General features: G+C 40.0%; 4 protein-coding genes and 1 pseudogene across 4 annotated transcripts; all 5 read left to right on the forward strand.

Moving 5' to 3' along the window:
* The first annotated feature begins 13,811 nt into the window (after positions 1-13,811).
* On the forward strand, positions 13,812-14,123 carry LOC145652130 (histone H4-like). Its single transcript, XM_081701696.1, has one exon. The coding sequence runs from the start codon at positions 13,812-13,814 to the stop codon at positions 14,121-14,123; it is 312 nt and encodes a 103-aa protein (XP_081557822.1).
* A 536-nt stretch (positions 14,124-14,659) lies between these two features.
* LOC145652126 (histone H2B 1/2-like) lies at positions 14,660-17,918 on the forward strand. Its single transcript, XM_081701687.1, has one exon. The coding sequence runs from the start codon at positions 14,660-14,662 to the stop codon at positions 15,032-15,034; it is 375 nt and encodes a 124-aa protein (XP_081557813.1). The 3' UTR covers positions 15,035-17,918.
* A 3,693-nt stretch (positions 17,919-21,611) lies between these two features.
* On the forward strand, positions 21,612-22,406 carry LOC145652023 (histone H1 pseudogene; annotated as a pseudogene).
* A 1,113-nt stretch (positions 22,407-23,519) lies between these two features.
* On the forward strand, positions 23,520-24,101 carry LOC118242687 (histone H2A). Its single transcript, XM_035534798.2, has one exon. It carries the CDS (start codon positions 23,520-23,522, stop codon positions 23,904-23,906), a length of 387 nt encoding a protein of 128 aa, XP_035390691.1. The 3' UTR covers positions 23,907-24,101.
* Positions 24,102-24,319: 218 nt separating this feature from the next.
* Positions 24,320-25,225, forward strand: LOC145652024 (histone H3). The gene has a single exon (XM_081701120.1). The coding sequence runs from the start codon at positions 24,514-24,516 to the stop codon at positions 24,922-24,924; it is 411 nt and encodes a 136-aa protein (XP_081557246.1). The 5' UTR covers positions 24,320-24,513; the 3' UTR covers positions 24,925-25,225.
* Positions 25,226-25,843: the final 618 nt, after the last annotated feature.

Raw genomic sequence — 25,843 nt, forward strand, 5'->3', positions numbered from 1 at the left:
GATATTTGGGCACAATCCTATGTTTAGGGGAAATTGTTAATTTTCATTGAAGACTAATTCCTGAGGGTTAATCAGTATTATTTGTCTCATTATAAGGTAGAGTCTGAACATGTATGGAGTAATCTGGTACTTCTGGCTATAAATGCCTCTGTCAAACAACAGATTCAGTTAGGTAATGGAAAGTTTATTGATAATCAATATAAATGGTAATTAGACATAAGGTATAATAAATGAGAGATGGACAGACATGGCTCAGGTATACACCAAGCTAAATGCAAAAAGAGAATGTCAGATTTGGAGTTCCTCTCACAGGGAAATACAAAAATGGAATATAAATAAATAAATAAATACATAGAAATAAGTCAGGTCCAATAGCAGAAAAGACAAATGATCAGGGAGACAAATCAGACATTGAATAGGCAATGCAGAAAAAATGGGGAAAGCAAGCATAAGTCCAAAACCACAAAGGTAAGAACACCATCTTTGAAACTCTAAACATAAGCTGGGTGAGACATCATAAAGATAGACTGACACAGGTAGGTATCAATAAACAGAAACATTAGGGATAACTAGACACAGATGAAACTAACAAAAGTGGGATTAGGATCAGACAGGAGGATTATGGAGAATGTACCCTGAACTTTCCATTGAGGTTCCACAGCAAGCCGGTTCCACTCCGAACTTCTCTGTACTCTGTATGAATCACCAGAACCTCTGAAGATGCTGCACAGGTGTTGTTGCTTCTCTAAACTACCCTAATGCTGGCTTCTCACTTGACAAATTAGCACTAATTGCCACTGGCCAAATAGAACTTATTCAAATTCTATCAATGATGAATCATTGTCTATCAAGACAGCTAAAGTTTAATGTTAGGGTGGTGAGATGAGGAAAATTAAATCGGTGCAGACAAACAATTGAAAAGACAACAGATGAACAAGTTGACAAATAAGATTTTAAGAATTTGAATTATTCTCATGAGAGGTTCTGGACTAAAATTTCCACCTTTCCTAAACCTTTCCCCAAATTCCACCTTTCCCATCTTCTCATATCCCTTCCTTTGGATGTTTTTATCACTTGGAACTGCCACATCTATTACCACTACAGTGTTCTGTATCTTCTCTACTATGTTGATGCCTGGATTGCTCACCACTACTTGTTTATCTATCTGGATCTGGAGGTCCCCCAGGATCTTGCATGACAATTTCCTTGCACAAGTTCTCCTTGCATGATTTTCCTCCAAGTACTCTTGTTTCCTCCCACATACTAAACATTAGACTGATAGGTCTCTCTGAACTGGCCAAATGTGACTGAGTGGATGTGGGACTGGCAACCTATCTGATTAATGCAGATCTTTTTCCATTTCTTTTAAACTTTAGTGTAATTATTGGTGCTTGGAGAGAGAGGTTATTAGAGCCATAATCCAATTGGACAAAGAATGATCTCCTATGTCTGTCTGTTATTTCATGTAATGGCTATTCCATTATATGGCCACTAGATGGCATTGTATTGTTAGGAAAACCGGTGTTCCTTAATTCTAGTTGTTATTCGAAATCACAGGTTAAAGGTTAACACAACCATCTTGGATGTGAGTTGCATGTGTTCATGATGAAGTGAGAAGATCTGTGCATCAGACATCAAGTAAAATCCTGTGTATTATATTTTAGGGTGGTGATGAAGAGAATATTTAATCAGCTTTCTTGTTGATGGTAATGGTAAAGGATGATATTGTATCACTTTTTTTATGTTATATGAAAATTAGATGTTGCTTTCAGTTTTGTACAATATAAGCAAACTCATATCTTTTAATACTGAAAAGCTCTAATGGTATTTTGCAGTTTCACACGATTTGGGGAGTTTGGGTAAAGTAAACACTGAAGACACAGAAATGCCTTTGGTTCAGGTCCTTATTCAACACCAGCTGTTTAGCCATCTGCCAAGTTAAGCCACACACAATAAGGACAGAATAGTATTACGTAGGCTGACATGTCTTAACAAGTGATCATGTTTTACTTTACAGAGTATGATATTGAATGTGGGCTATGGGGGTTAAAATGTAGAATGAACTCTGGAAGGTACTTATGTGCAATTCAATGTGCCATGGTTGATGGGTAGCAGGGTTGTCCTCTGAGCTGTAGCCATTTGTATGTGGCCCTTAGCGCCCAGCCTTTTGGGTTTGGGTTTATTTTATACTGTGCATGAATAGATATTAAATATAAATTATTTGTATGTGCCTGGTGTCTTTGTGGTCCGGAGTGTTTCTTAGTCCTGTAAAATGATAGATACCGGGTAGATTCAGTCTACTGCTACTGGATCATTTTAATGCTTTAACCAAAGCATTAATGCTTAGTCTTTGCCTAGTAGTGGTACAAATAGTGATTAGGTGTGTGCATGAGCACCAGGGTATTAGTGAGTGAGCTCAAAATATTAATCAGTAGATGGGTTGAAGTGCAAGAAATGCGATTTGGTAGTGGAAGTAATATTAAAAACTACAGGTGCCAGAATGTATTGCTTTATGCTGAAACTGGATATTGTGATTTACTCTGACAGTGAATGGATAGTTTATTCTATGGAGTTAATGATTCCACCTGAGGATACAGTTGAAATGTTTGAAAGGAAGAGGCTGAAGTACACAGACATGGTAGCTGAGGTGAGAATGTGGGTAGCAGGCATATAAGGCCAGTAGAGGTAGGTGCTATGGGATTTGTAGCCAAGCCTGCCACTCATTTGGTTACTCACTTCTGAGTGAGTACTGCTGGTGTCCTTCTGTCTAACTGCTGCTTCTCCCCATGTCCTGTCTTTTTTTTTTTTTTTTTTTTTTTTTTTGTACAGCCTTTGATAATAGTTCGCTAGTGATGCTGTCCCTTGCCTACGTGCCAACTAAAGTTTACTCCGTTACTTGACTCTGATCCCTAACACTGCCTGGTCTCCCTGCTCCCGTGTGCTGTGTATTCCAAGTGAGTGTGCGTGCTTGCACTATGACTATCCAGCTCTGTACACTCTGAGAGTCCCTGCTTGGCCGCTCCTCCTCGGCTCTGCCTGCTGGCGTTTGAGCACCGCTTCTACATCATACATGCTGATGAGAATTCGATCTCATTGCTGCTGCTTGATCTTGCACGTCAAAGGAAAGTGATGCTTAACCACCACTACTGTCTTGCATGCCCTCTGACTGTTTTCATTGCTGTTACTCAGGCCAACAGGCTGAGCAGTGGAAACTCACCCACCCCTGATAAAGGTCATACTATTCACCTGCCCTACCTGTTTTGGATCTCCACCCTATACTGTTTTCCATCTCTGACCATAAGCTCATTGTGTCACTCATCACTCTAGCAGAAGTGTTCAGTCTGTTAAACTCACTCTATCTCTATTTTTCCATTCAATACTGCCTATCCCTCTCCTGAATAATATGCTATAATGCTGTCTCTCTGAGTCTTAGATTTTGTTTTCATGGGTGCTAAAATATTGTCTCCAATACTGCTACCTCTCCCTAGTACACAGATGAATTATCCGCTATGAAGCAGGTTGGTTGTCAACTGGAACGATTCTACAGTAAATCTAAACTGTCCATTCTCATGCTTATAAACAAGTATGTCCCTACAGTGATGCCTTATGCTGTGCTAAGTCAATCTCTCTCCAGTCTTAACGGTGCCAACATGAACACCCACCATCTCGATTGAATAGATACTAAGTTACTTAAACCCCTGAATACTGTTTCTGCCTCCTCTGAACTCTATAATTCTTCCCTACATTGCTGATTATTTTACCTCTGATTTCCTATCCTTCAGCCAGCAACTCTCCAACCTTCTATCTTCCTGCTTTGAAAACTGTTGATTCTTTTTTTGTTGCTGACATCATTTCTAATCCATTTTTGTCAAAATCCTTGCATGAGACCTTGACAATCAACTCTTACCTTAAAAGTAACAATCTTTTTGAACCATTCCAGTCTGTTTTCCATTCATTCCATAGCCCAGAAACTGCCCTGGTTAAGGTCAATGACATTTTCTTCTGGTTGCAGAAGAGGGTGCACTTATCCTTGTTAGTGTCCTTATTTTGCTCAGTCCAAATGCCACATTTGACTGATGGCCTAACTCCCATCAAGGCTCTATGAAATATTGATTAGATCTGACCTGGCTCACTCCCCAGTTAATTAATATAAATCAGATTAACACTCTTCCTGGACACACCTCCACCTCTGTCACTCAAAGGGTCAAACAAGGCTCAGTACTGAAACCCCTCCTGTTAATCATCTACATACCCCTTGGGCATATGGCACTTCAAATTTCACTTCCATTGCTATGCAGATGACACCCAGATCTGTTTTAGGATGAAATCAATTAACATTCTTCACTTTCAGTCACTTGGAAGCATGCCTTTCAAAAATTAAACTATGGATGAAACTCAACTTCCTTGTCTTAAATAGCAACAACAGTGAGCTCATCATACAATATGTGCACAATTATTAGGCAAGAGAGTATTTTAACCATATCATTTTTATGCATACTTTCCAACTCCAACCTATATACACTTTAATGCTTATTGTATTTAAGCGGAGCAGGAGATGTGTATTTGTATGACCTGAGATCAACACCCTATATTAAGGTGTGCATGTTTATAAGGCAGCTTCTTTTCCTCAGGCAAAATGAGCCAAAAAAGAGACTCTGAAAAGTCAAGCTGTAAAAAATAATAATAATAATAAACAAAAAAAAATAAAAAAAAATTCAAGTTATTGGGTCATGATCACAGAACTATCAAACTTTTTGTTGCAAGTAGTTTGGGTTGAGAGAGAAAAGAAAAAGAGGCAAATTAACTGCCAATGTTTTGAGAAGAATTAAATGAAGCTACCAAGAACCTATTAGCCTCCAGTGCTGTCATATATTCCAGAACTGCAAAGTGTTCAGTACTCAGAGGGTATTGTTACACTGATGTTGACAAACTCTAGTACTTATAGTTTATTGCACTTATCATTGTGTAAGTATTTTGTACTTCTAAGCATCAGCATTGATCCCTGTATTTCTACAGTATTCTAGTTCATTGGTATCTTGGACTCTAACCTACTGTACTGACTAGGATGTATTCTATGTGTAAATGACAAAGCACTTTTTTAAGTCGCTCTGGATAAGAGCGTCTGATAAATTCCGTAAATGTAAATTAATGCCTCTGTTCATCGACTCCTAATAGTATTGACATGCAATCTGTTGTTGCATCTTAACCTCTCTTGGATAGTGTCACGTTTGATCCCTCCTTGCTTCCATGGTTTCCCTGTCTTGTGGATTTCAGTTCCATTCCATAGTTTCCTTTTCTCCACCCGTTCCTCATTTCTAGTCATTATTAAATTAATGTATTTAAACCATGTCTTGTGCCCTTGGAGTTTGCTGTTCATTGGATGTTTGAATGTCTGTATAGATGTCTTTGAAAACCCATATCTGTATGTAAGTCTGTTCTCTGTGTTTATCCTAGCCTTCGTGTTTCTTAGCCCCCGAGTGTTTCCTAGTCTCTGTTATAGCCTGCTTCCTGTTTCCCGTTGTGCTTTGGTTTATCATGTATCCCCATACTCTATGTATTGTCCCTGGACCTTTATAACGACTCTGATTCTGGATTTGTCCCTAATAAATCTTGCTCTTCTTCGCACTTGCGTCTGCCTCCTTACTGCTCACCTTTGCAGATGGCCAGTGGTAAGCGAAGTGTGAACCCAACTTATCAGACTACTTCTGAAGGAGGGTAAGATGATGGGACAGTAGTGGTGTGTAACTCCTTCCTTAGGTCCTCATCAAAATCCCATGGTATAGCTCCTACAATGCACTCAGGGGACATTAAGTATCAAGTTATTTTTCTTTGTTTCTTTTATTTGTAGTCAAGGGAATTGTAGACAGGGAATATGCCTTGGTAGAAATCCCTGAAGCCCTAAACAAAGGATATCAATATTCATGACCTGGTTACTATGAGTTAAATCAACTCCCTTGTTAATGGCCCTGTAAGGGTTGGCACCAGCCTGAGGCTCCCTCCGACCACCAGAGGAAGGCCTTGAGTCAACAACACTACTAATCAGGCTTGATGGCCAACAGCTGGGTTAGACCTTATATAAGCCCATTGACCCAGTCACTCAGTGTTGGGTCTTTGCCAAAGTTCTGAGCCAAGCGCCTAGCTGGTAACTTCAGGTATTGCAGTCTGTGAGCCCTCGTACTACGCCTCACTTCTTATCTGTGAGGGTGGTTTGTGTTTTTACATGTCCTTTCCCCTCTCGTCTGTCTTTCTCCTGAGGCTTCCCTTTGCCATCAAAATTCCTCCTTGTTTTCTGGTTTTGTTTGGGAAGTTTTAGTTTTGTTTTCCCCAGTGCATTGGGGTTGCCACTCTTCCCATGCCGTCCTCTGTTCTCCCTTTTTCCACTCTCGGTGTGGCGATTTAGTTTTTCCCTTTTGTTTTACCTGTTCCAAGATCTAACTGTTCTGCATACGGGCCCTTCATTATAGCATGGCTGCTCACCCAGTAGCCTGTCTGTGTCATTGCATAGCTGACCTGGGTTTGAGCCCACCTTACGGGCCCTCTATAATTTGTATGAAAATCTTGATAAAATAAAAGTGGGGAAACTTTTCCTGGACATTTTCTTGAAAAAGATGTCACTTTGGGAAGTTTAGGAAAGGTGGAAATCTTGGTCCAGAACTTTTTATAAGAATAATTCAAGTTCTTAAAGTCTTATTTATTTGTTGACTTGTTCATCTGTTGTCTTTTCAGTTGTTTGTCTGCACCTGTTTTAATTTTCCTCATCTCACCACCCTAGCATTAAACTTTAGTTTGTCTTGATGGACAATGATTCATCATTGATTGATAGAATTTGAATAAGTTCTGTTTGGCTGGTGGCAATTAGTGCTAATTGGTCAAGTGAAAAGCCAGCATTAGGGTAGTTTAGAGGAGCAACTGTCCACTGAAGTGACGACAATTGTGGAGCATCTTCAGAGGTTCTGGTGATTCGTACAGAGAAGTTCAGAGTGGAACCTCAATGGAAAGTTCAGGGTACATTCTCCATAATCCTCCTGTCTGATCCCAATGCCCCTTTTGTTAGTTTCATCTGTGTCTAGTTATCCCTAATGTTTCTGTTTATTGATGCGTACATGTCAGTCTATCTTTATGATGTCTCACCCAGCTTATGTTTAGAGTTTCAAAAATGGTGTTCTTACCTTTGTGGTTTTGGACTTATGCTTGCTTTCCCCATTTTTTCTGCATTGCCTATTCAATGTCTGATTTGTCTCCCTGATCATTTGTCTTTTCTGCTATTGGACCTGACTTATTTCTATTTATTTATTTATACTCCATTTTTGTATTTCCCTGTGAGAGGAACTCCAAATCTGACGTTCTCTTTTTGCATATAGCTTGCTGTATACCTGAGCCATGTCTGTCCAGCTGTCATTTATTATACCTTGTCTAATTACTATTTATATTGATCATCAATAAACTTTCCATTAACTAACTGAATCTGTTTGGCAGAGGCATTTATAACCAGAAGTACCAGATTACTCCATACATGTTCAGACTCTACCTTTATAATGAGACAAATAATACTGATTAACCCTCAGGAATTAGTCTTCAATGAAAATTAACAATTTCCCCTAAACATAGGATTGTGCCCAAATATCAGTAATTTGATAAATTCAAATATATCACTACAGTGCTTCATGACATTCTTAGTGAAGGCTAAGGTATTTGTGCTGTTACTCAATGTAGAAATGTCCTTCTCACTTTGTGTTCTTCCTTGACGAACCCTTCTAGGGCTTTGATGTCCTTCACAGGTGCACCAGTACTTTCTTCTCCTTCAAGTCCCATGATGTCACTGAAGACAAAAGGAAAAAAAATAAAAAATTACCATCCCCTTTGTCAATATAAAGGGTTTTATACTGAAAAACAAATGTACACAATACCAAAGTATAGTTTTCCTTCTCAAATTCAAGAATTGCCAGTCAAACAAGTACATTTAGAAGATAATATTGTGTCAGTCCTAGCCAAATGCAGGTGTAGTTTGCTAGCTAGTTATAATGTTAATATTACCACCAATGTTACATTGAGTCAGCTATCAGCATTTGTTGTTTATTTATTTACTAGGCTGAAAAGGTATGACGATTGTTCTTTCAGGCCTGAAAAAAATGTATTTGGGATCCAATTTGTGTACCTGTCTGGGCTATTTTTTCATTACCTATATTGTGTTATTATAATGCAACTATTTATCATGTTTCCCCAATCTTCATTAATTCCCTCTTATTTATTACATGGCACAGTTGGCATATTGGGGAAATATTCAGGGGAATGCAAAGATGGGGGTGTGTGTCTGACTGGTGGGTCTAGACCAAAATGCAAGAACCACATTTTTTGTGTCATCTCATTCCAGCCTTGAAACAAGATAAACATTAACCTATACCTGAGTTTTGACAGTACTAATTATGGTAAAGCTAAACAAAATGTATCATATTTACTTCCTTTCAAATGCCTTCCAAGAAAGTTTTGAATTTGTCATTTAAAACAAAATCAACATTAATGTACTTACTGTTTTTGTGAAACTTTTGCTAGATGTTGCATCAACAGGAGCGCCACAGGTGATTTGTCCTTGCAAAGCATTATTGATGAGTTTATGAAACGGGACTTTCCTGCTCCAACCTCTCCAACAACCAGGATCCTGATATGCTTAACATTCGGACTACTGAGAATGAATTCACTCAGTTTTTCTTTTGACTGCTGTTTAGTCTAATTTGCTTTGAAGCATTAACCAAACGTCCCCATAGTAATGCATCAGCAAAGCATACAGTATTGAAAAGCATTTTTGATGTTCTCATAGGAAATTGGTTGAGCAAAAATTCAGTGCAAAGGAAAAAGTCAACAGGAGCTTGAAGGTGCAAGGAAATGAGTTCACTTAACCAATGCTTTCTAAATGTATAAATTAAACAACTGTCTTATACAAAATTAAAATTAAACCAACTTGCTCCCAAGGTGTTTTCCTCCATTCTTTTAGAAGTTCTGAAACACAAAATCACCCTCTAGCAGGAGTATGACTTTCACGTCAGCAAAATGTATCACTGAGAAATGAAACTGATACAAGTCTTTCAGAGATGTCTGTCATTTCTTCAAATGAAATAAATATGTACTGGTGCTATTGACTAAACAATTCTAGACATGGACGTGGTTTTCAGACCTGTTCTCTATTAACCATTGTGTGGTCCTATGACAACCTTTGTGTCTTGGTAGTAACAACTTTCATGGAAAAAAATCAATAAAAACAATGTTTCATTTTTTAAATGATTTGTTTTGTGTGAAAGTCATTAGCTTTCAAGTTGGGGAGAACTATTTAGTGGTGGCTCTTTTTGGACCTGACATTTAAACAAGATGTGCGTGCACGCAAACATATACACATAATAATGGTGAGTGTATGCTACTGATTGAACTCAAACAAAATTAAAATGCTCTTTTGAATATGCAGTATCTTCCCTTTATGACCTCACACATTATCCAAGTTTACAAACAATAGAAGAACAATTTCAGACAAAAGCAACATTTTCTGCAAGCATTGTTTGCTAATGGGGAATGCAGCCAGAAGCTATAAAGGTGCTGCAGATGACAATACCCCCAGTTCTCTTTTTTTTTTTTTGCAGAATCCATGGGTACACATCTCAGTGCCAAATAGCTTGTAGATGTGCTTTTTTTTCAGATGCTCAGAAGTGAACACGAGAACAATGATTTAAAAGAGGAGGAGGTGTCTGAAGAAGATGAGGAAGAATGCAACCCAGAGCATGGTGCATCATTCTCAGGTGAAGAGAAAATCCCTCAAGGTGAAACAGACATTTTTGTCCAAACTGTGGCCATATGAAAGGTCTGGGAGAAGTGAATGAAATGTCTTTCATACCTCTACAACACTGGACCTGAAGTAACAGTGGATACAGACTGATTCCATTCAGAGGTACATTTTTATTTATCTTTTATTTCATGTTCATGTTTTATCTATTATTTTGCTCCTCTTTATTGTTGTTGTTTACATACCTTATGGATAGCGGTAATGGTTCAAAAATGTGAGAGGACTAGTATTTTGTCGTTGAATTCTTAATTGTAAAACATAGAAAAATATATAACTGTTTTGGCCAAAATATTCATGACTACTGTTTCCTTTCAATATAATATAAACTCAATATAATATAAACTACTTTCTGTACATTTCTACAACTTTTTTAGGCTATGCTTTAGACTACTTAAAACATACCTCTCATCTCAACATTTCTCATAACTTCTCTTCTTATTCTTATTTGTTAAATAATGTGTTGATTGTTTTAATGTATTTTTTCTGCATCTTTGTCATAGTAAAGCGACCTTGAGTCTGTGACAGGTTCTATATAAAAGAAACTTATTATTATTATTCTTATTATTCTATAAGTGCCATGTTTCTGACGGAGCTCCACATTTTCCATTTAAATTGATATATTTCTAAAGCTAAAACGTGACTAAAAATACAAGTAAAACCGTCTAGAAGACCAATCGCCATGGGAGGTGATAAAATAGATGATCCTCTGCTTCCATCTTGTGGCCAAAATGGAAAACTTCCATAATATTCAATCATTAAGGGCACCTAGTTTTAATCAGAATGCTGTCAGAATATAAATGTACAATGAAGAACAATTGGCCAGTTTCTCTTGGGAGAAACAACAAAAAAAACAACACCAACAATAATAATAAACATATGGAGTGGGTATGTCCTTCTCAGAAATAATTTCTTGCATGCACTGTTCTTTTGATGTCTATCCACAGATTTTCAATGCTATTTGGATCAGGGCACTCTGAGGGCCATGGTAAAACCTTTAACTTGCACCTTTTGAGGTAGTTTATTGTGGATTTTGAGGTATGTTTAGGATCATTATCCATTTGTAGAAGCCATCCTCTTTTCAACCTTAGCATTTTTACAGAATGGTGTTATGTTTGCTTCCAGAATTTGCTGGAAATTCATTGAATCCATTGTTCCCTCTACCCATGAAGTAATTCTGAAATGTTTCTTGGCCTTCCAGACCTTATCTTGACCGCCACTATTCCTGTTAAGCACCATTTCATAATTACATTTCAAACTGAGGAAATGGCAACCTGAAAACACATTGCTGTCTTCCTATAGCTTTCTCCTGTTTTATGGGCCTGAAGTATTTTCATATTCATTTTCATTTTGCTAGGTAGCTGCTTAGAAGAACCCATGGCTGCTGGTTTCTGGGACAAGGTTAGAGGAGTCTGAGTATTTATAAAGCTTTGAAATTTGCATCACATGGCCTTTCCTAACAATGTTTGTAAACAAGCCATAAGCCTAACAGGCTAATGAAGGTCTGAGACTGTGGTCAAAGTTATTTGAGTGTTCAAATCTCCTAGGTACTCTTTTTTTTTTTCTACTTTTTTCACAATTGTATAAAACCAAACTAATACACTGACATTGATGAAAATGTTGAAAAGTGTGTTTCATCTTCTATTTTGTTCTTTCAGAAGACAGCTTAAATCTTTTTATTAACAATTTCCTTCTCTACCCTCACAATATGTTCTTAGCCAAATCTGTCTTCTTCTTGATTATGCGATGGTCTATTTGTGTGTGTGTGTGTGTGTTTTGATGTAGCTCAGCATTTGCATTTCCTGAAAGAAAAGCTTGCAAAGGGATGAGAGAAATAATGTTACACTCCTGGAGTGCTTTGCAGTAGGTTCTGCAAAGTTTGTCAGTAAATAAGATTTACTTACACAGTGTGTGTGTGTGTGTGTGTGTGTGTGTGTGGGGGTGTGGGTGTGTGTGTATGTTTGTGTGTGTGCGTGTGGGTGTGTGTGTGTGCGTGTGCGTGTGTGTGTGCGTGCATATCTCTGCATTTGCATTTCCTGCACGAAAAGGGATGAAAGAAATAACTACAAAGAATAACAATAGCTCTGGAAGAACAAGTACAATTTATCATTTATTTATTCAGGGTTTCACAAATATTACTGACACATGGTTCTAAGCTATCACTTTTGAACATGCCTTCAAATCACTTTGGCATCCAGTGTTGAAAACACGACTATCGTTATGACACAAGCTTTAAGATGTTCCACAAATTTAATAATAAATGGCTAACAGTTTTTGATTCCAAATGCAACTGTCCCTTCATGTCTCTTGAAGACAGAAATAAGTCAACTCTCATTTTGTTGTGGCTGGTTTTACAGTTTGGCCACAAGATGGCAGCGAAGGTCCATCTATCACAACATCCCAAACAGTATTATTTTTCTTGTTATTTGATTTGAAATGTACTTCTATTCCTCCTTCTCCTCCTCTTCCTACTGTTAATAATAATAATAATAATAATAATAATAATAATAATAATAATAATAATAATAGTGGTGGAAATAATGTTAACAAAAATATTCATGATAATAGGGTTGTTTCCTTGTGCTGAGTTCAGGTCGTCCTCCACTACAGGTTTCAAGCTTTACATTTTAAGTAAAGCTGCTTGACAGTGATGATGAAATTCCCAATACAGCAGATGATTCATACTCTTTACAACATTTTTTTGAGCATTTTTTTAGACTGCAGTCTTTGAAGGCCTTTGAAGGCTGTATTCAACCTTTAGGGCATACAAGTGTGTTTTCCTATGATTTACAAGCGTAGTGATGTCCTTTATTAATGCTTGAAAAGTGTCACATGTTCATTACTTTGGAGTGTTCTCTGTCTGGGTCTTCATGTAGCAATTGAACATACACATGTAGAACTCTTTTGAGACACATTTCCAGGTCCTCATGAAAGGTCAGTATGGTGTGTCATTGCATTGGAATATGTTCATTGGTCCTTGTTGTACAACAGTGGTTATCAGCAGCATAAGGCCTCAATGGATGAGGGTACATGGATGGAGTTATGGTATGTGAAAAAAGCAGTTAAGCTGGCACTGTTGCAGAGGAAGATGAAAGTGAGAAGACAGCAGATGAGTATGCACTGTGATAAAAAAAAAAAAAGTTTGCCTGTTTTCTGTGTGTAGAGGTCATATGAGGCTAGACATAAAAGTAGAGCTAGACCATGAAGAATGGAATGAGTGATGTGCTATCAAAACAGTTTGAGTTGCCTGCAAAGAATAGTTGTCCTCTGTAAGCAGCACAAGGAGTGGACAAATCACTAAACATCTCTTAACTGGACTATGTGGCTTTAAAATATGGGCCTTGACCCCACTGCCTCAATCTATTTGTGTGTTTTCCTAAAAATGTCATGCTCTGTCCATTTCTGTTATAAATTTGAAATTGAGATCTTCCAACCTAGCAATTTGAAACCCATCATGTTTCTCTAACCTGAACCACATGCTGTTCTTGGATTGGTGGGAAACCTAAGAGGCCTAGTGAACACACGGGTTAGGAGTGTGCATCTAATTTCTATATTTTCCAGCAAGAGTCTTTAAACTTGGGGGTTTTCAGCACCAGTGCTGAGGACCTACTTCCATTCTGACTCTTCTTCTTATTAGTAGCAGTAGTAACAGTAGTAGGCCATCTTATGCTGCACTGAATCTTTTGTTGTCTTTGTTTGTTTGTTATCGTTCTTTTTCTTCCCTTACGTTGTTGTTCGTTATTATTGTCTAAGCTATCTTATATTTTACATATATGAATTGCCGTTTTTGTGAAATAGTATGAAGTTTTTATTCCAGTCTGGCTAAGTGTGGTGCTGGAGGCGTTTGGAGGCGCGTGGTCTTTAGCTCCTCCTCCTCGAGTGCTCCTTGTCTTCAACCAGGTCCTTTAGAAGAGAATAATAGTGGCGCACTGCGGGTCGAAGCTTCATTGTTTCGCTTTTTTTCCGTGTAGTACAAGAAGCCTAAGCGATGTCTAGAAAAGGGAAGAGTGGGAAGGCCTTTAAGAAAGGAAGCGCTAAGTGTCACCGTAAGATACTCCGCGACAACATCCAGGGTATCGCTAAGACAGTTATCCGCCGTCTGGTTCGTCGTCGCGGTGAAAAGCGCATAACCGGTCTGATCTACGAGGAGACGCGTGGCGTGCTGAAAGTGTTTCTGGAGAACGTCATCAGGGATGCGGTTACCTACACCGAGTACGCTAAGAGAAAGACTGTCACCGCCATGGATGTGGTTCATGCTCTTATATTCCAGGGACGTGCTTTGTACGGCTTCGGAGGGTAAACGCTGAGTTCCAACGAAACCAACGGCTCTTTTAAGAGTCACCCATGCATTCAGTTAAAGAGCTTATCCATATGTCTATGGCCGCTTATAAGCGCTTAGTGCCTAAACACGCACAAAGGACATTTTGCCCTATATTGAGAAGAGCCATAACACGGTTGTGAACGTCTGTACGTTGCAGACTCCAAATCCCAGCCCAAAATAAGACACGATAATGTTAAAAACATCTTTCCCAAAGTAAGAGAAAGGAATCAAAGAATAAGCATTGTGGAGGCTTGGCTTGGCTTTCTGCACCTCCTTCTTAAGATGGGGCGGGAAAGTTAAAGACATGGCAGGGCGGTATTAAGAGGTAAACGCTATGGAGTAGCGGAGCAACGATAGGAGGTTCCTGTGAGAGGAGGGGTTGTTTTCTAGCCAATGATGGCTTGTCATGATCGAGGAGGGGAGGGTATGTTCTAATTAGAATACCAGAGTTTAAATAAACTGGGTGTTGACGCCTCGTTTCTTATTCTCTTGTGGTTTTTTCAACGTTGAACGTCATGCCCGAACCAGCGAAGTCCGCCCCGAAGAAGGGATCTAAGAAAGCCGTGACCAAAACGACTGGTAAAGGAGGCAAGAAGCGCAGAAAGACCAGGAAGGAGAGTTATGCGATCTACGTGTACAAAGTCTTGAAGCAGGTCCACCCCGACACCGGTATCTCTTCTAAGGCTATGGGGATCATGAATTCCTTTGTGAATGATATCTTCGAGCGCATTGCTGGTGAGGCTTCTCGTCTCGCTCACTACAACAAGCGTTCGACCATCACCTCCAGAGAGATCCAGACGGCCGTGCGCCTGCTGCTTCCCGGTGAGCTGGCCAAACACGCCGTTTCTGAGGGTACGAAGGCCGTCACCAAGTACACCAGCTCCAAGTAAAGCGTCATAGTGCGACTTGACTAACCCAAAGGCTCTTTTAAGAGCCACCCACGTTTCCACCAAAGACATTTTCCATCGTGTGAGTGTGCATGTACGGTAAAATGAGAAAAGGAAGAGTTGTAGCTGAAGTAGCGCTTGTGTTCTTGTGCGCTGAGCCGTCGTCTTTCTTTCCCTTGTGCGCTGTGCCGTCGTCTTTCTTCCCCTTTCCCGCGCGTTTTATTAATTTATTTTCGTATGCTTTATTCGGCCGCATGTAGCTTGTAATTTAAATGAAACTTTGGAAGTGCTTGAAATGGGGACTTGGAAACCCGTTTCTCCCCCCCAGAGCTGGGTCGCAGTCTTATATGAAACCTTTTTTTTGTTTTTGTTTTTTTTTTTAAATGTATTTCGTCACTTTAGGACACAAGTATCTTTGTGTATATACATTATTGGCTCTGATGTAACCTACAAGTATGTCAAGTCACCATGACAACTGTTGTTGTAATCTTCATTGCCCACATTGCCATTTCCTGTTGTTACATTTCATTAGTAGCTATTAATATTCTTTTCACATGTTTTGCCTTGTTTGCAGTAGATGAAGCCTAGTCATCTGCTGAGAAGGGCTAATGGTCTAGGCCTACGTGACCCCTTTGCCCCAGATGTCATTCGCAAGGTGCATCTATAATGTCCTATGCAAGAGACTAAGAAGTCTTGGAAAATCTAGCATTTGTATGCGCACATATATGTGCGTGTGTGAGAGAGAGAGACAAGTTGGAGTTGTGCAAGGTATGTGTATTCTCGGAGTGGGATTACTGAGCCACAGAACTGTGACTCATAGAATCAAAGCATACGGGGAAAAAAAATCTAATTACAATAACCTTTTAGATATGACCCACTAAACAAACCTTATGACATAATTTTCTGCATTATGTCATCAATAAGGTGTTGACCTAAAATAAAAAAATCACAAGGCAAGTTTATCTGTTGCCGTTCAAAATACACAAAGCAATACAGAAGGTAAGGGTTAAACCCATGATGGGGCCTCACAAAAACTAACTTTGTCTCTGCTTGTCATTAGGGTTCTGATGCAGTTAAGGATTGCATCCCATCATATATTGCACTAAAGAAGTAAGTTAAGAGAAAACTGTCCAAATAGAATATCACTACAAGGCCTATTTGGAAGTAGGTTACACATGTGCCATACCATGGAAGTGTGGTACTGGAAATGTTATTGGGGTTTGCAAGAAGGTAAAGCTAGGAAAGAGATTAGGCTAATGCAGAATTTAGGGTTATGAAGAGGTCAAGTTATTTCCCATTATGGTGAAAAACAACTTGGGGTAATCCAATGTAGGGTTCTGATGAAGATATGGTTATTCACTTTAGGGTAGGCGTGAACTTGGGGTTACTCAAATAAGGGTTCTGATGACATCAGGGTAATGCCCATTAGGGTTAGAGTGAATTTGGGGTTATTCAAATGAGGGTTCTGATGAGGGCAATTCACGTTAGTGTTAGAACATGATTACCCCCAGCAGTGATGTGAGCTCGGACACCTGACGGTGCTCACGTGGTCGCCTCCCCTGATGAGGTGCACCTGATGCCAGACAAATAAGAGGACAACCACGTGTCGAGGAGCACCAGCCCGAGCGAGAGTGCCAGGTTTGGGGGCTTCCTTTGACTAAAACTGGGCTGATTTGACAGACACTTGTGTTTTTAAATGATTCTATTACGTTTTCATATCACAAAAACAAGCAATGAAAACACTATATATGAATGGCATTATAAAGCAATATTTCATAAGAGAGAATCTATACTTTATAATAATTTTTCATCTGTCAGTTCTCATAATTTTCATACGAAAAGTGAAGTAAGATTACATATGGGCTAAGTCACAGATAAACATCTTACATGAAACTCTCCAAAATTTTTACACTTCACACAAATCCGTAGTACAAACATTTTTTACATTTCCCACATTTTTCACCATGTCATCCTTGTCTCTCTTTTTTTTTAAATTTACTATACATTGTTTCACTACTTGTTCACTAGACAAAAAAAGTATTTTCCATAGTCATTTTAGCTCTTGTAGACCAAATTTGCTTCACAATTGTGCGTATACCTATCTAAAACAAAATTATCTTTTTACAATGTATGTTCACATTATAAGCACGATATATTATGTTTTTGTGATTAAATTCTATGTTTAAATCAAACCTCCTGAACTGTTCCCATATTTCTTTAGATCTATAGCAGTCCACTAACAGATTGTTTCTTCCCTATTGTTTCTTTCTCTTTACAATTAAGCATTGGACATTCGGCCGTCTTCACAAAGCAACTCCGTTGAACCACAGACATCGTTGGTAGCCTAACCACTTCAGCAAGCCACATCCTAGCCTTTATTTTCTCTGAAACATGTTCTCCTGATAGCAAATTCAACAGATTTTTATTCTCCCTTTCATCGCAATCCCCAGACTGTATCTGCCCTCTGTACTTATGATCTGCTATACTTTTATAAATAGTTTTATTCGATTGCGTTCTCCAATCGATCTTCCAACTTTTACATTTATCCACAAAATCTGAGCACAAAAGTTTATAGTATGGTACATTCTTCCTTTTCTTTCCTTTCTTCTTTTCCCAGTCTGAGATTTCACCAATCCATTTAGCTTTCCTACCAGTGCTTGTATTGACATGTCTACAAAAACTTATTTTTAATTTAAGCCTCCATTTTCTTTATTCTTATATACACATTCCCTTTTTGTAGCTTCTCTGTTATTACCCCACATTGTTCTAATACATATTTTATTCAGTTCGGTCACTTTTTTTCTGCTGGAGGAAAAACGATGGACAGAAATAATAGTTTTGATAAAATGAATGTCTTAATTAGTTTGATCTTCGATTTGTAGCTCACACCCCAGTGTATAATTCTCTTTGATTCCTCTTTGATTTCCTGTAGCTTCCTCTGCCAGTTGCTCTCAACTAAATTTCTGTTACCGATATAAATTCCAATGATTTTAATTTCCTCATGCATACTGATACATAGAGCACTCCTTCCTCCTTGTTCCCCAATCCAAACCGCCTCAGTCTTGGAATGATTCAAAGATGCCTCAGATGCACGTTTGTACAAGTCAAAATGTTCGCACATCCCATCTAACTCTTTTTGAGTTGTTACATCATCCGCATTAACTGTTCACAGTAACATATATTTTGACTAGGGGTGCCCAAACTTTTCTTTTGCATGCCACTGTATAACTGCAATTCTATTTTGTTCTTTCAGAAGACAGCTCAAATCTTTTTATTAATAATTTCCTTCTCTACCCTCACAATATATTCTTAGCCAAATCGGACTTCTGCTTGATTATGCGATGGACTATTTGTGTGTGTGTGTGTGTGTGTGTTTTGATGTAGCTCAGCATTTGCATTTCCTGAAAGAAAAGCTTGCAAAGGGATGAGAGAAATAATGTTACACTCCTGGAGTGCTTTGCAGTAGGTTCTGCAAAGTTTGTCAGCAAATAAGATTTACTTAAAGGTTATTGGCAGGTCCCTCTTACTGATCATGCATCAGAGATCTCTACTTTTGCTACCCCGGACACCTTTCTGCAATACATTTATGCCTTTTGGATTGCGTTTATGAAAGGTGTATTGAATTGTGAAGCTTATCTCGATGACCTTGTTGTATATTCAGATACATGGGAACAGCATTTGAGGACACTGGAGACCGTAATCTCTAAGTTGCGAGATGCTTCATTAGTGTTAAATTTGGAAAAGTGTGAATTTGAGGACAAGCGTGGTTCGCTACCTTGGAAAACAGTGGGTCGTGGACAGGTGCGTCCCTTGGATGCTAAGGTAGAAGCAATCAAAGCTTTTCCAGTTCCTCGGACAAAACGGGACCTACGTCGGTTTTTGGGGATGGCTGGCTACTATCGTTGCTTTTGTAAAAACTTTTCAGATGTTGTCTTACCTTTGACTTCACTTTTATGAAAAACACTTCTCTTCTATGGACTCCAATTTGCCAAATATGCTTTTGACTCTGAAAAGTTTTCTGTGTAGTTCACCTGTACTGTTGGTTTGGGTTTGGGGTTATTGTCTATTTATTATCAGGGAGTTGGTGTAGGATTGTATTTTTATTTTTGTCCTGTAAAGTGTATTTAGTTGTGGTGTTTCTTCTTGTAGTGTGGGTTTTGTTTATTTTGGCAACTCCTGAAGTAATTCAGTGTTTGTAGGTAGATGTGTGTGTCTTTGTTCACCATTTAAATACACATTTCACCTCATCTACCAGTTTAGTCTTGTGACTAATTATTCCACCTACCACCCTGCTACCAGTCTTTTCAAAATGCTGTTGCGACCTCATCGCCTAGACAGGGTCGTAACAATAAATACGACGAATAACAATAGCACTGGAAGAACAAGTACAATAAGAATGTACAATTTTTCAAACCCCTGAATAAATAGTCTAATATTACTGACACATGGTTCTAAGCTATCACTTTTGAACAAGCCTTCAAATCACCATGGCAACCACTGTTGAAAACAGGACTATCATTATGACACGGTGCACAAGCTTTAAGCTGTACCACAAATCTAATAATAAATGGTTAACAGTTCTTGATTCCAAATGCAACTGTCCCTTCAGGTCTCTTGAACACAGAAATAAGTCAACTCATTTTGTGGCTGGTTTTATAGTTTGGCCACAAGATGGGAGCAAAGCTCCAACTAGCAGAGCATCCCAATCAGTATTGGAGTGTTTTACTGGGCATCATTTAGTTGCATTTTTTTTTTTTAATGTATTTGATCACTTTATATGACTACACAAAGACACTTGTGTTATATATATTTGTGTGTGTGTGTGTGTGTGTATATATGTATGTATTTATGTATGTATGTTTGGTTCTGATGTAGCCTACAAGCATGTCAAGTCACCTTGGCAACGATTGTTGTAATCTTCATTGCTCACATTATGGCATTATTTCTTGTTGTTACATTTCATTAGTAGCTTTTAATATTATTTTCACTTGTTTTGCCTTGTTTGTAGTAGAAGAAGCCTAGTCATCTGCTGAGAAGGAATAACTTACTTCTTTAGTGCAATATATGATGGGATGCAATCGTTAACTTCTTCAGAACCCTAATGACAAGAAGAGACAAAGTTAGTTTTTGTGATGCCCTGTCAATACCTTCTGTATTGCTTTGTGCACTTTGAATGCCAATAGATAAACTTGCCTTGTGATTTTTCATTTTAGGTCAACACCTTATTGATGACATGATCCAGAAAATGTTCAAAAGAACATGCATAAGGTTTGTTTAGTGGGTCAGATCTACAAAATTATTGTAATTAGTTTATTTATTTATTTTTTTAAATATGATGTGATTCTATGAGTCACAGTCCTGTGGCTCAGTAATCACACTCCCAGAATACACATATCTTGCACAACTCCAACTTCTCTCTCTCTGTCTGTCTCACACATGCATATATATGTGCGCATTCACATGCTAGGTCTTCCAAGACTTCTCTGTCTCTTGCATGGGACATTATAGATGCATCTTGCGAATGACCTGTGGGGCAAAGGGGTCACGTAGCCCTAGACCATTCAGAATGGAATGAATCAACTGCTATGAAACTTGTAGGAATTGCCTGTAAAGAATAGCTGTGATCTGTATGCAGTACAAGGAGTGGGCAAATGCTAAACATCTCTTAAGGTGAGTTTGGGGTTATTCAAATGAGGGTTCTGATGAGGTCAGGGTAATTCACTTTAGGGTTAGAGTGAATTTGTGGTTATTCAAATGAGGGTTCTGATGAGGAAGGTTAATTCACTTTTGGGTTAGATGGAACTTGGGGTTATTCAAATGAGGGTTCTGATGAGGTCAGGGTAATTTACTTTAGTGTTAGAACTTGGGCTCCCAGCAATGACGTGAGTTCTCAACGTGGTTGCCTCCCCTAATGGGGAGCACGTGATTCCAGCCCAATTAGAGGCCAGCTACCTGACAAGGAGCGCCAGGTTTTGGTGGCTTTACTTTGACTAAGACACTTGGCTGCGGGAAGTACACTCTCAGCCACTCTCTCCTGCACCTGTGTTTTACTCGCACGTACATAAGGCCTTTTTCAACTAGTACACACACCACTGCCGCACTCTTAGCACCTCCATGCTTTTGCTCAGGCTCTCCTTCAACGCGCACATTGGGACTTGCTAGATGTATGCCTTCATTTCTCACATTTTCACGCCCCACATGCCTAGAAATACACCATGTCTTATTTGGAGCGGCAGTCGCGCAGTACCGTTTTGTGGCAGCTGTGCAAAACAAGATCGGGCTGCACGGGCTTTTCTGGCACGCAAGTGAACCACAGAGCCCTTTCTTGCGAAACGCGTTGTTTGACGACTTACAAATTGTTTTAGCATGTATATTTAGGCCCGGATTTGTCATGAGAAAACACAAGTGCGAGCAGCTCACGGAAGCACAGACGCTGAGTGCTGGGCGGGTTGAGTCTACACCGTCCTCATGCGGCTTTTAAGGCCGGCCCCTCGCTAGGAGGGAGGTTCAACTCAACAGAGCAGTGTGTGCGACGTAGAGTACTGTTTGCGCGCGTCTATTTCTCGTAGTTAACACGACGATGGCAGAAGTAGCTCCAGCCCCAGCCGCCGCTGCGCCGGCCAAGGCGCCTAAGAAGAAAGCTGCCGCTCGACCCAAGAAAGCGGGACCCAGCGTCGGTGAGCTTATCGTCAAAGCTGTTTCTGCTTCCAAAGAACGGAACGGGGTCTCTCTCGCCGCTCTGAAGAAAGCTTTGGCTGCGGGTGGTTACGACGTGGAAAAGAACAACTCTCGCGTCAAGCTTGCTATCAAAAGCTTGGTGACAAAGGAAACTCTGGTGCAGACCAAAGGAACCGGTGCCTCTGGCTCTTTTAAGCTCAACAAGAAGCAAGACGAAGCCAAGAAAAAGCCCGCTAAGAAAGCCGCGCCTAAGGCGAAAAAAGCGCCCGCCAAGAAACCTGCCGCGGCTAAAAAGCCCAAGAAGGTAGCGGCAAAGAAGCCCGCCTCCGCCGCTGCAAAGAAGTCGCCCAAGAAGGCGAAGAAGCCTGCTGCCGCCGCGAAAGCCACCAAGAGCCCCAAGAAAGCAAAGAAGCCGGCCACCCCGAAGAAGGCAGCCAAGAGCCCCAAGAAGGCAAAGACCGCCAAGCCCAAGACTGCCAAACCAAAGGCTGCAAAGGCGAAAAAAGCTGCCCCCAAGAAGAAGTAAACGTGCATGTTTTCATGTCTTGGTATCCCCAAAAGGCTCTTTTAAGAGCCACCCACTTTTCTCTTCCAAAGAGCGGTTTTCTTTACACTCTCGAAATGGTTACGAGCGAATTAATACGGCCAAGTGTGTAATCGGAGTTTATTTTAACGTGCGATTTCTTCCATAGACGTACTGAGTGGACACGGAAAAGAAAAGTGAAGCATTAGATGGTGTTTGTATTGAATGGAATTTTTTTTTAATACGGTCAATTTAAAAATGGAAAGGAAAACGAGGACCAATTCCATTTTGCATAGAAATATTGTACAGCCTAAGCAGATTTCTGTGCCGTTTATTTCTCCCTTTCCATTATTAAGAAAATTCAATTCAACGCAAACACTCCACCACAGAAACCTCACAAACAATATCCACCGGAGGACCCAGACTACCTTCACACTATAGATTACTAATTAACAATACAATTTACATCTGTAAATTAGGTATACATTATCCATTTATATATCCAAAAGAGTCCAGGGAAATTTCTTTTTTCCTCTCATATCAATCGTCTTCAACCTTTGTAACTCACACACAATCTGTTTAAACACTATTTCTGCAGGTATTATACATTGTTCAATAATCATCTTACGTCGTGTTTTCCAAATCTTCGAATTTATCACAAACAATCATCCAACAAAAGTCCTTTACATTCTCAGTCAAATTCTCATTAAACACTCCATACATAATACTTTTGCTGTTACGACCGCATTTAAACCCAGTACCTTCCATTTTCTCCCAAATTTCAATAGTCCTTGTGCACGGCAGTAATAAATGTTCTATCGTTTCATCGGCCATGCAATTATACATCGGACATTCCTTAGTTGTAACAAAACAACTCTATTTGACAATACATCGTACAGGCAATCTTCCAAAAGATATAAGCCATGCCGTACCTCGAACATTCTCTCCTGTCTTTATCATACATGTACGTATCATGAATAGACTTAATAATAATAATAATAATAATAATAAAAATACAAATAATTTGGAAGTATTTAGACTATTTGCTCCAAACTGAAATCCATATGAAGAAGAATGACAAGAACTGGAAGTGATTCCGTGTGGGAGGGAGAGTTGCAGGCTAAGGAAAGGGAGGCCGGCTTTGGAAGTGGACGAGTGCTTCGCGATTGGTTATTCGTCCTGTCCTCCTTAGCCAATAGGAGAGCTGTTGATTTTGCTATATCTGAAGCGCTCGTAGGTGATAGGCGATTATTTCAGCTTTGCTCACAAGACGCTATTGTATACATAATGAGTGGAAGAGGGAAGACCGGCGGTAAGGCTAGGGCTAAGGCCAAGACTCGCTCCTCTCGCGCTGGCCTGCAGTTTCCTGTGGGCCGTGTGCACAGGCTTTTGCGCAAAGGTAATTATGCCGAGCGCGTTGGTGCCGGTGCTCCGGTCTATTTGGCTGCTGTGCTGGAGTATCTGACTGCTGAAATTCTCGAGTTGGCAGGCAACGCCGCCCGTGACAACAAGAAGACCCGTATCATTCCTCGTCATCTGCAGCTCGCCGTGCGTAACGACGAGGAGTTGAACAAGCTGTTAGGAGGGGTGACTATTGCTCAAGGTGGCGTGCTGCCCAACATTCAGGCTGTTCTGCTGCCCAAGAAAACCGAGAAGGCGGTCAAGACCAAGTAAATTCACCTCTGCTCCGTTGTCTGCAGATCCCAAAGGCTCTTTTAAGAGCCACCCACACTGACTGAGGAAGTGCAACTTTTTAATGTTACTGTCTGTTCTACCTTGCATTTTTCTCGAGGGCACTAAATGACTAACGGGCACCGCTGTCCATTACCACGCCACGTCTGAGCACACGTACACCTTCCCCGTTTTTACGCGCCCAATAGCATCTGATGAAAGCAAGCTAGTACTCGTACATTTATATACGTACTTGTAGAAGTGCTGTGTGTGTGTATATATTTTATTTTTATATATAAATAAGATGCTGTTGGTGCTAAAAACATGTAAAAAAAAAAAAAAGTAACCGGGAGTACGTTCAACAATGTACCCTGCAGGCACATAAAGAGCACGGCTCAAAAGTAGGCTTACTGGCTTGCTTTTTTGAAATGTGCGCGTAGTGGAACACGGGCCAATTGACTTGATGTGACGTATCTTTATTTGTCCAATGGACGGCATGCTTACTGAAGACGCCCAATGAGCGCAGGTCGGCGTTATGGCTTAAAAAGGATGTCGTCGTGGTTGTGTCTTATTCTCTTTCTTCGTCAGTTAAGAGTAGAATTGCGTCGCTATGGCAAGAACAAAGCAGACCGCCCGTAAGTCCACCGGTGGTAAAGCCCCGAGGAAGCAGCTTGCCACCAAGGCCGCTCGTAAGAGCGCCCCAGCCACCGGCGGCGTGAAGAAGCCTCATCGTTACAGGCCTGGTACCGTAGCTCTGAGGGAGATTCGTCGTTATCAGAAGTCGACCGAGTTGCTGATCCGCAAGCTGCCCTTCCAGCGCCTGGTGAGAGAAATTGCTCAGGATTTCAAGACCGATCTCCGTTTCCAGAGCTCTGCTGTCATGGCCTTGCAGGAGGCTAGCGAGGCATACCTGGTCGGCCTGTTCGAGGATACTAACTTGTGCGCTATCCACGCCAAGAGAGTCACCATCATGCCCAAGGACATCCAGTTGGCCCGCCGCATTCGCGGAGAGCGTGCTTAAACTGCTCGCTCGGCGTAATATCCCAAAATACCCAAAGGCTCTTTTAAGAGCCACCTAAATTGTTTCGCTGCAAAATGAGCAAGTCGCCTTGGCAACGCTTCTCACCGATACGTCGTTATTATAACGTGTATCTGACATGTGCTTCTAGATTACGGGCAACCTAGTTTGCTATGAGGGTTAATTCCATAGCTGAGAAATTATGGCAACGGTAAGGAGCGTTGTATTGTGAGTCGACAAGAAACTTTGTAGTAAGGTCGTCTGGGTTAGCGGTGCTCTAGCGGGAGTATGACGTTCACGTCGTCAAAATGTATCACTGAGAAATGAAACTGATACAAGTCTTTCAGAGATGTCAGTGTCTTTTCTTCGACTGAAATAAATATGTACTGGTGCTATTAACTAAACAATTCTAGACACGGACGTGGTTTTCAGACCTGTTCTCTATTAACCTTTGTGTCTTGGTGGTAACACAACTTTCATGGAAAAAATGAACAAAAACAATGTTTCATTTTTTAAATGATTTGTTTTGTTTTCTGTGAAAGTCGTTAGCTTTCAAGTTGCGGAGAACTATTTATTTAGTGGTGGCTCATTTTTGACCTGACATTTAAACAAGATGTGCGTGCACGCAAACATACACACACAGTAATAGAGAGCGTATGCTACTGATTGAACACAAACAAAATTAAAATGCTCTTTTGAATATGCAGTATCTTCCCTTTATGACCTCACACATTATCAAAGTTTACAAACAATATAAGAACAATGTCACACAAAAGCAACATTTTCTGCAAGCATTGTTTGCTAATGGGGAATGCAGCCAGAAACTTTAAAGGTGTTGCATATGACAATACCCCCAGTTCCATTTTTTTTGCCGAATCCATGGGTACACATCTCAGTGCCAAACAGCTTGTAGATGTACTTT

The sequence above is a fragment of the Electrophorus electricus genome, chromosome 18 (assembly GCF_041902795.1).
Source record: "Electrophorus electricus isolate QZ-2024a chromosome 18, ASM4190279v1, whole genome shotgun sequence".
Classification (NCBI taxonomy): domain Eukaryota; kingdom Metazoa; phylum Chordata; class Actinopteri; order Gymnotiformes; family Gymnotidae; genus Electrophorus; species Electrophorus electricus.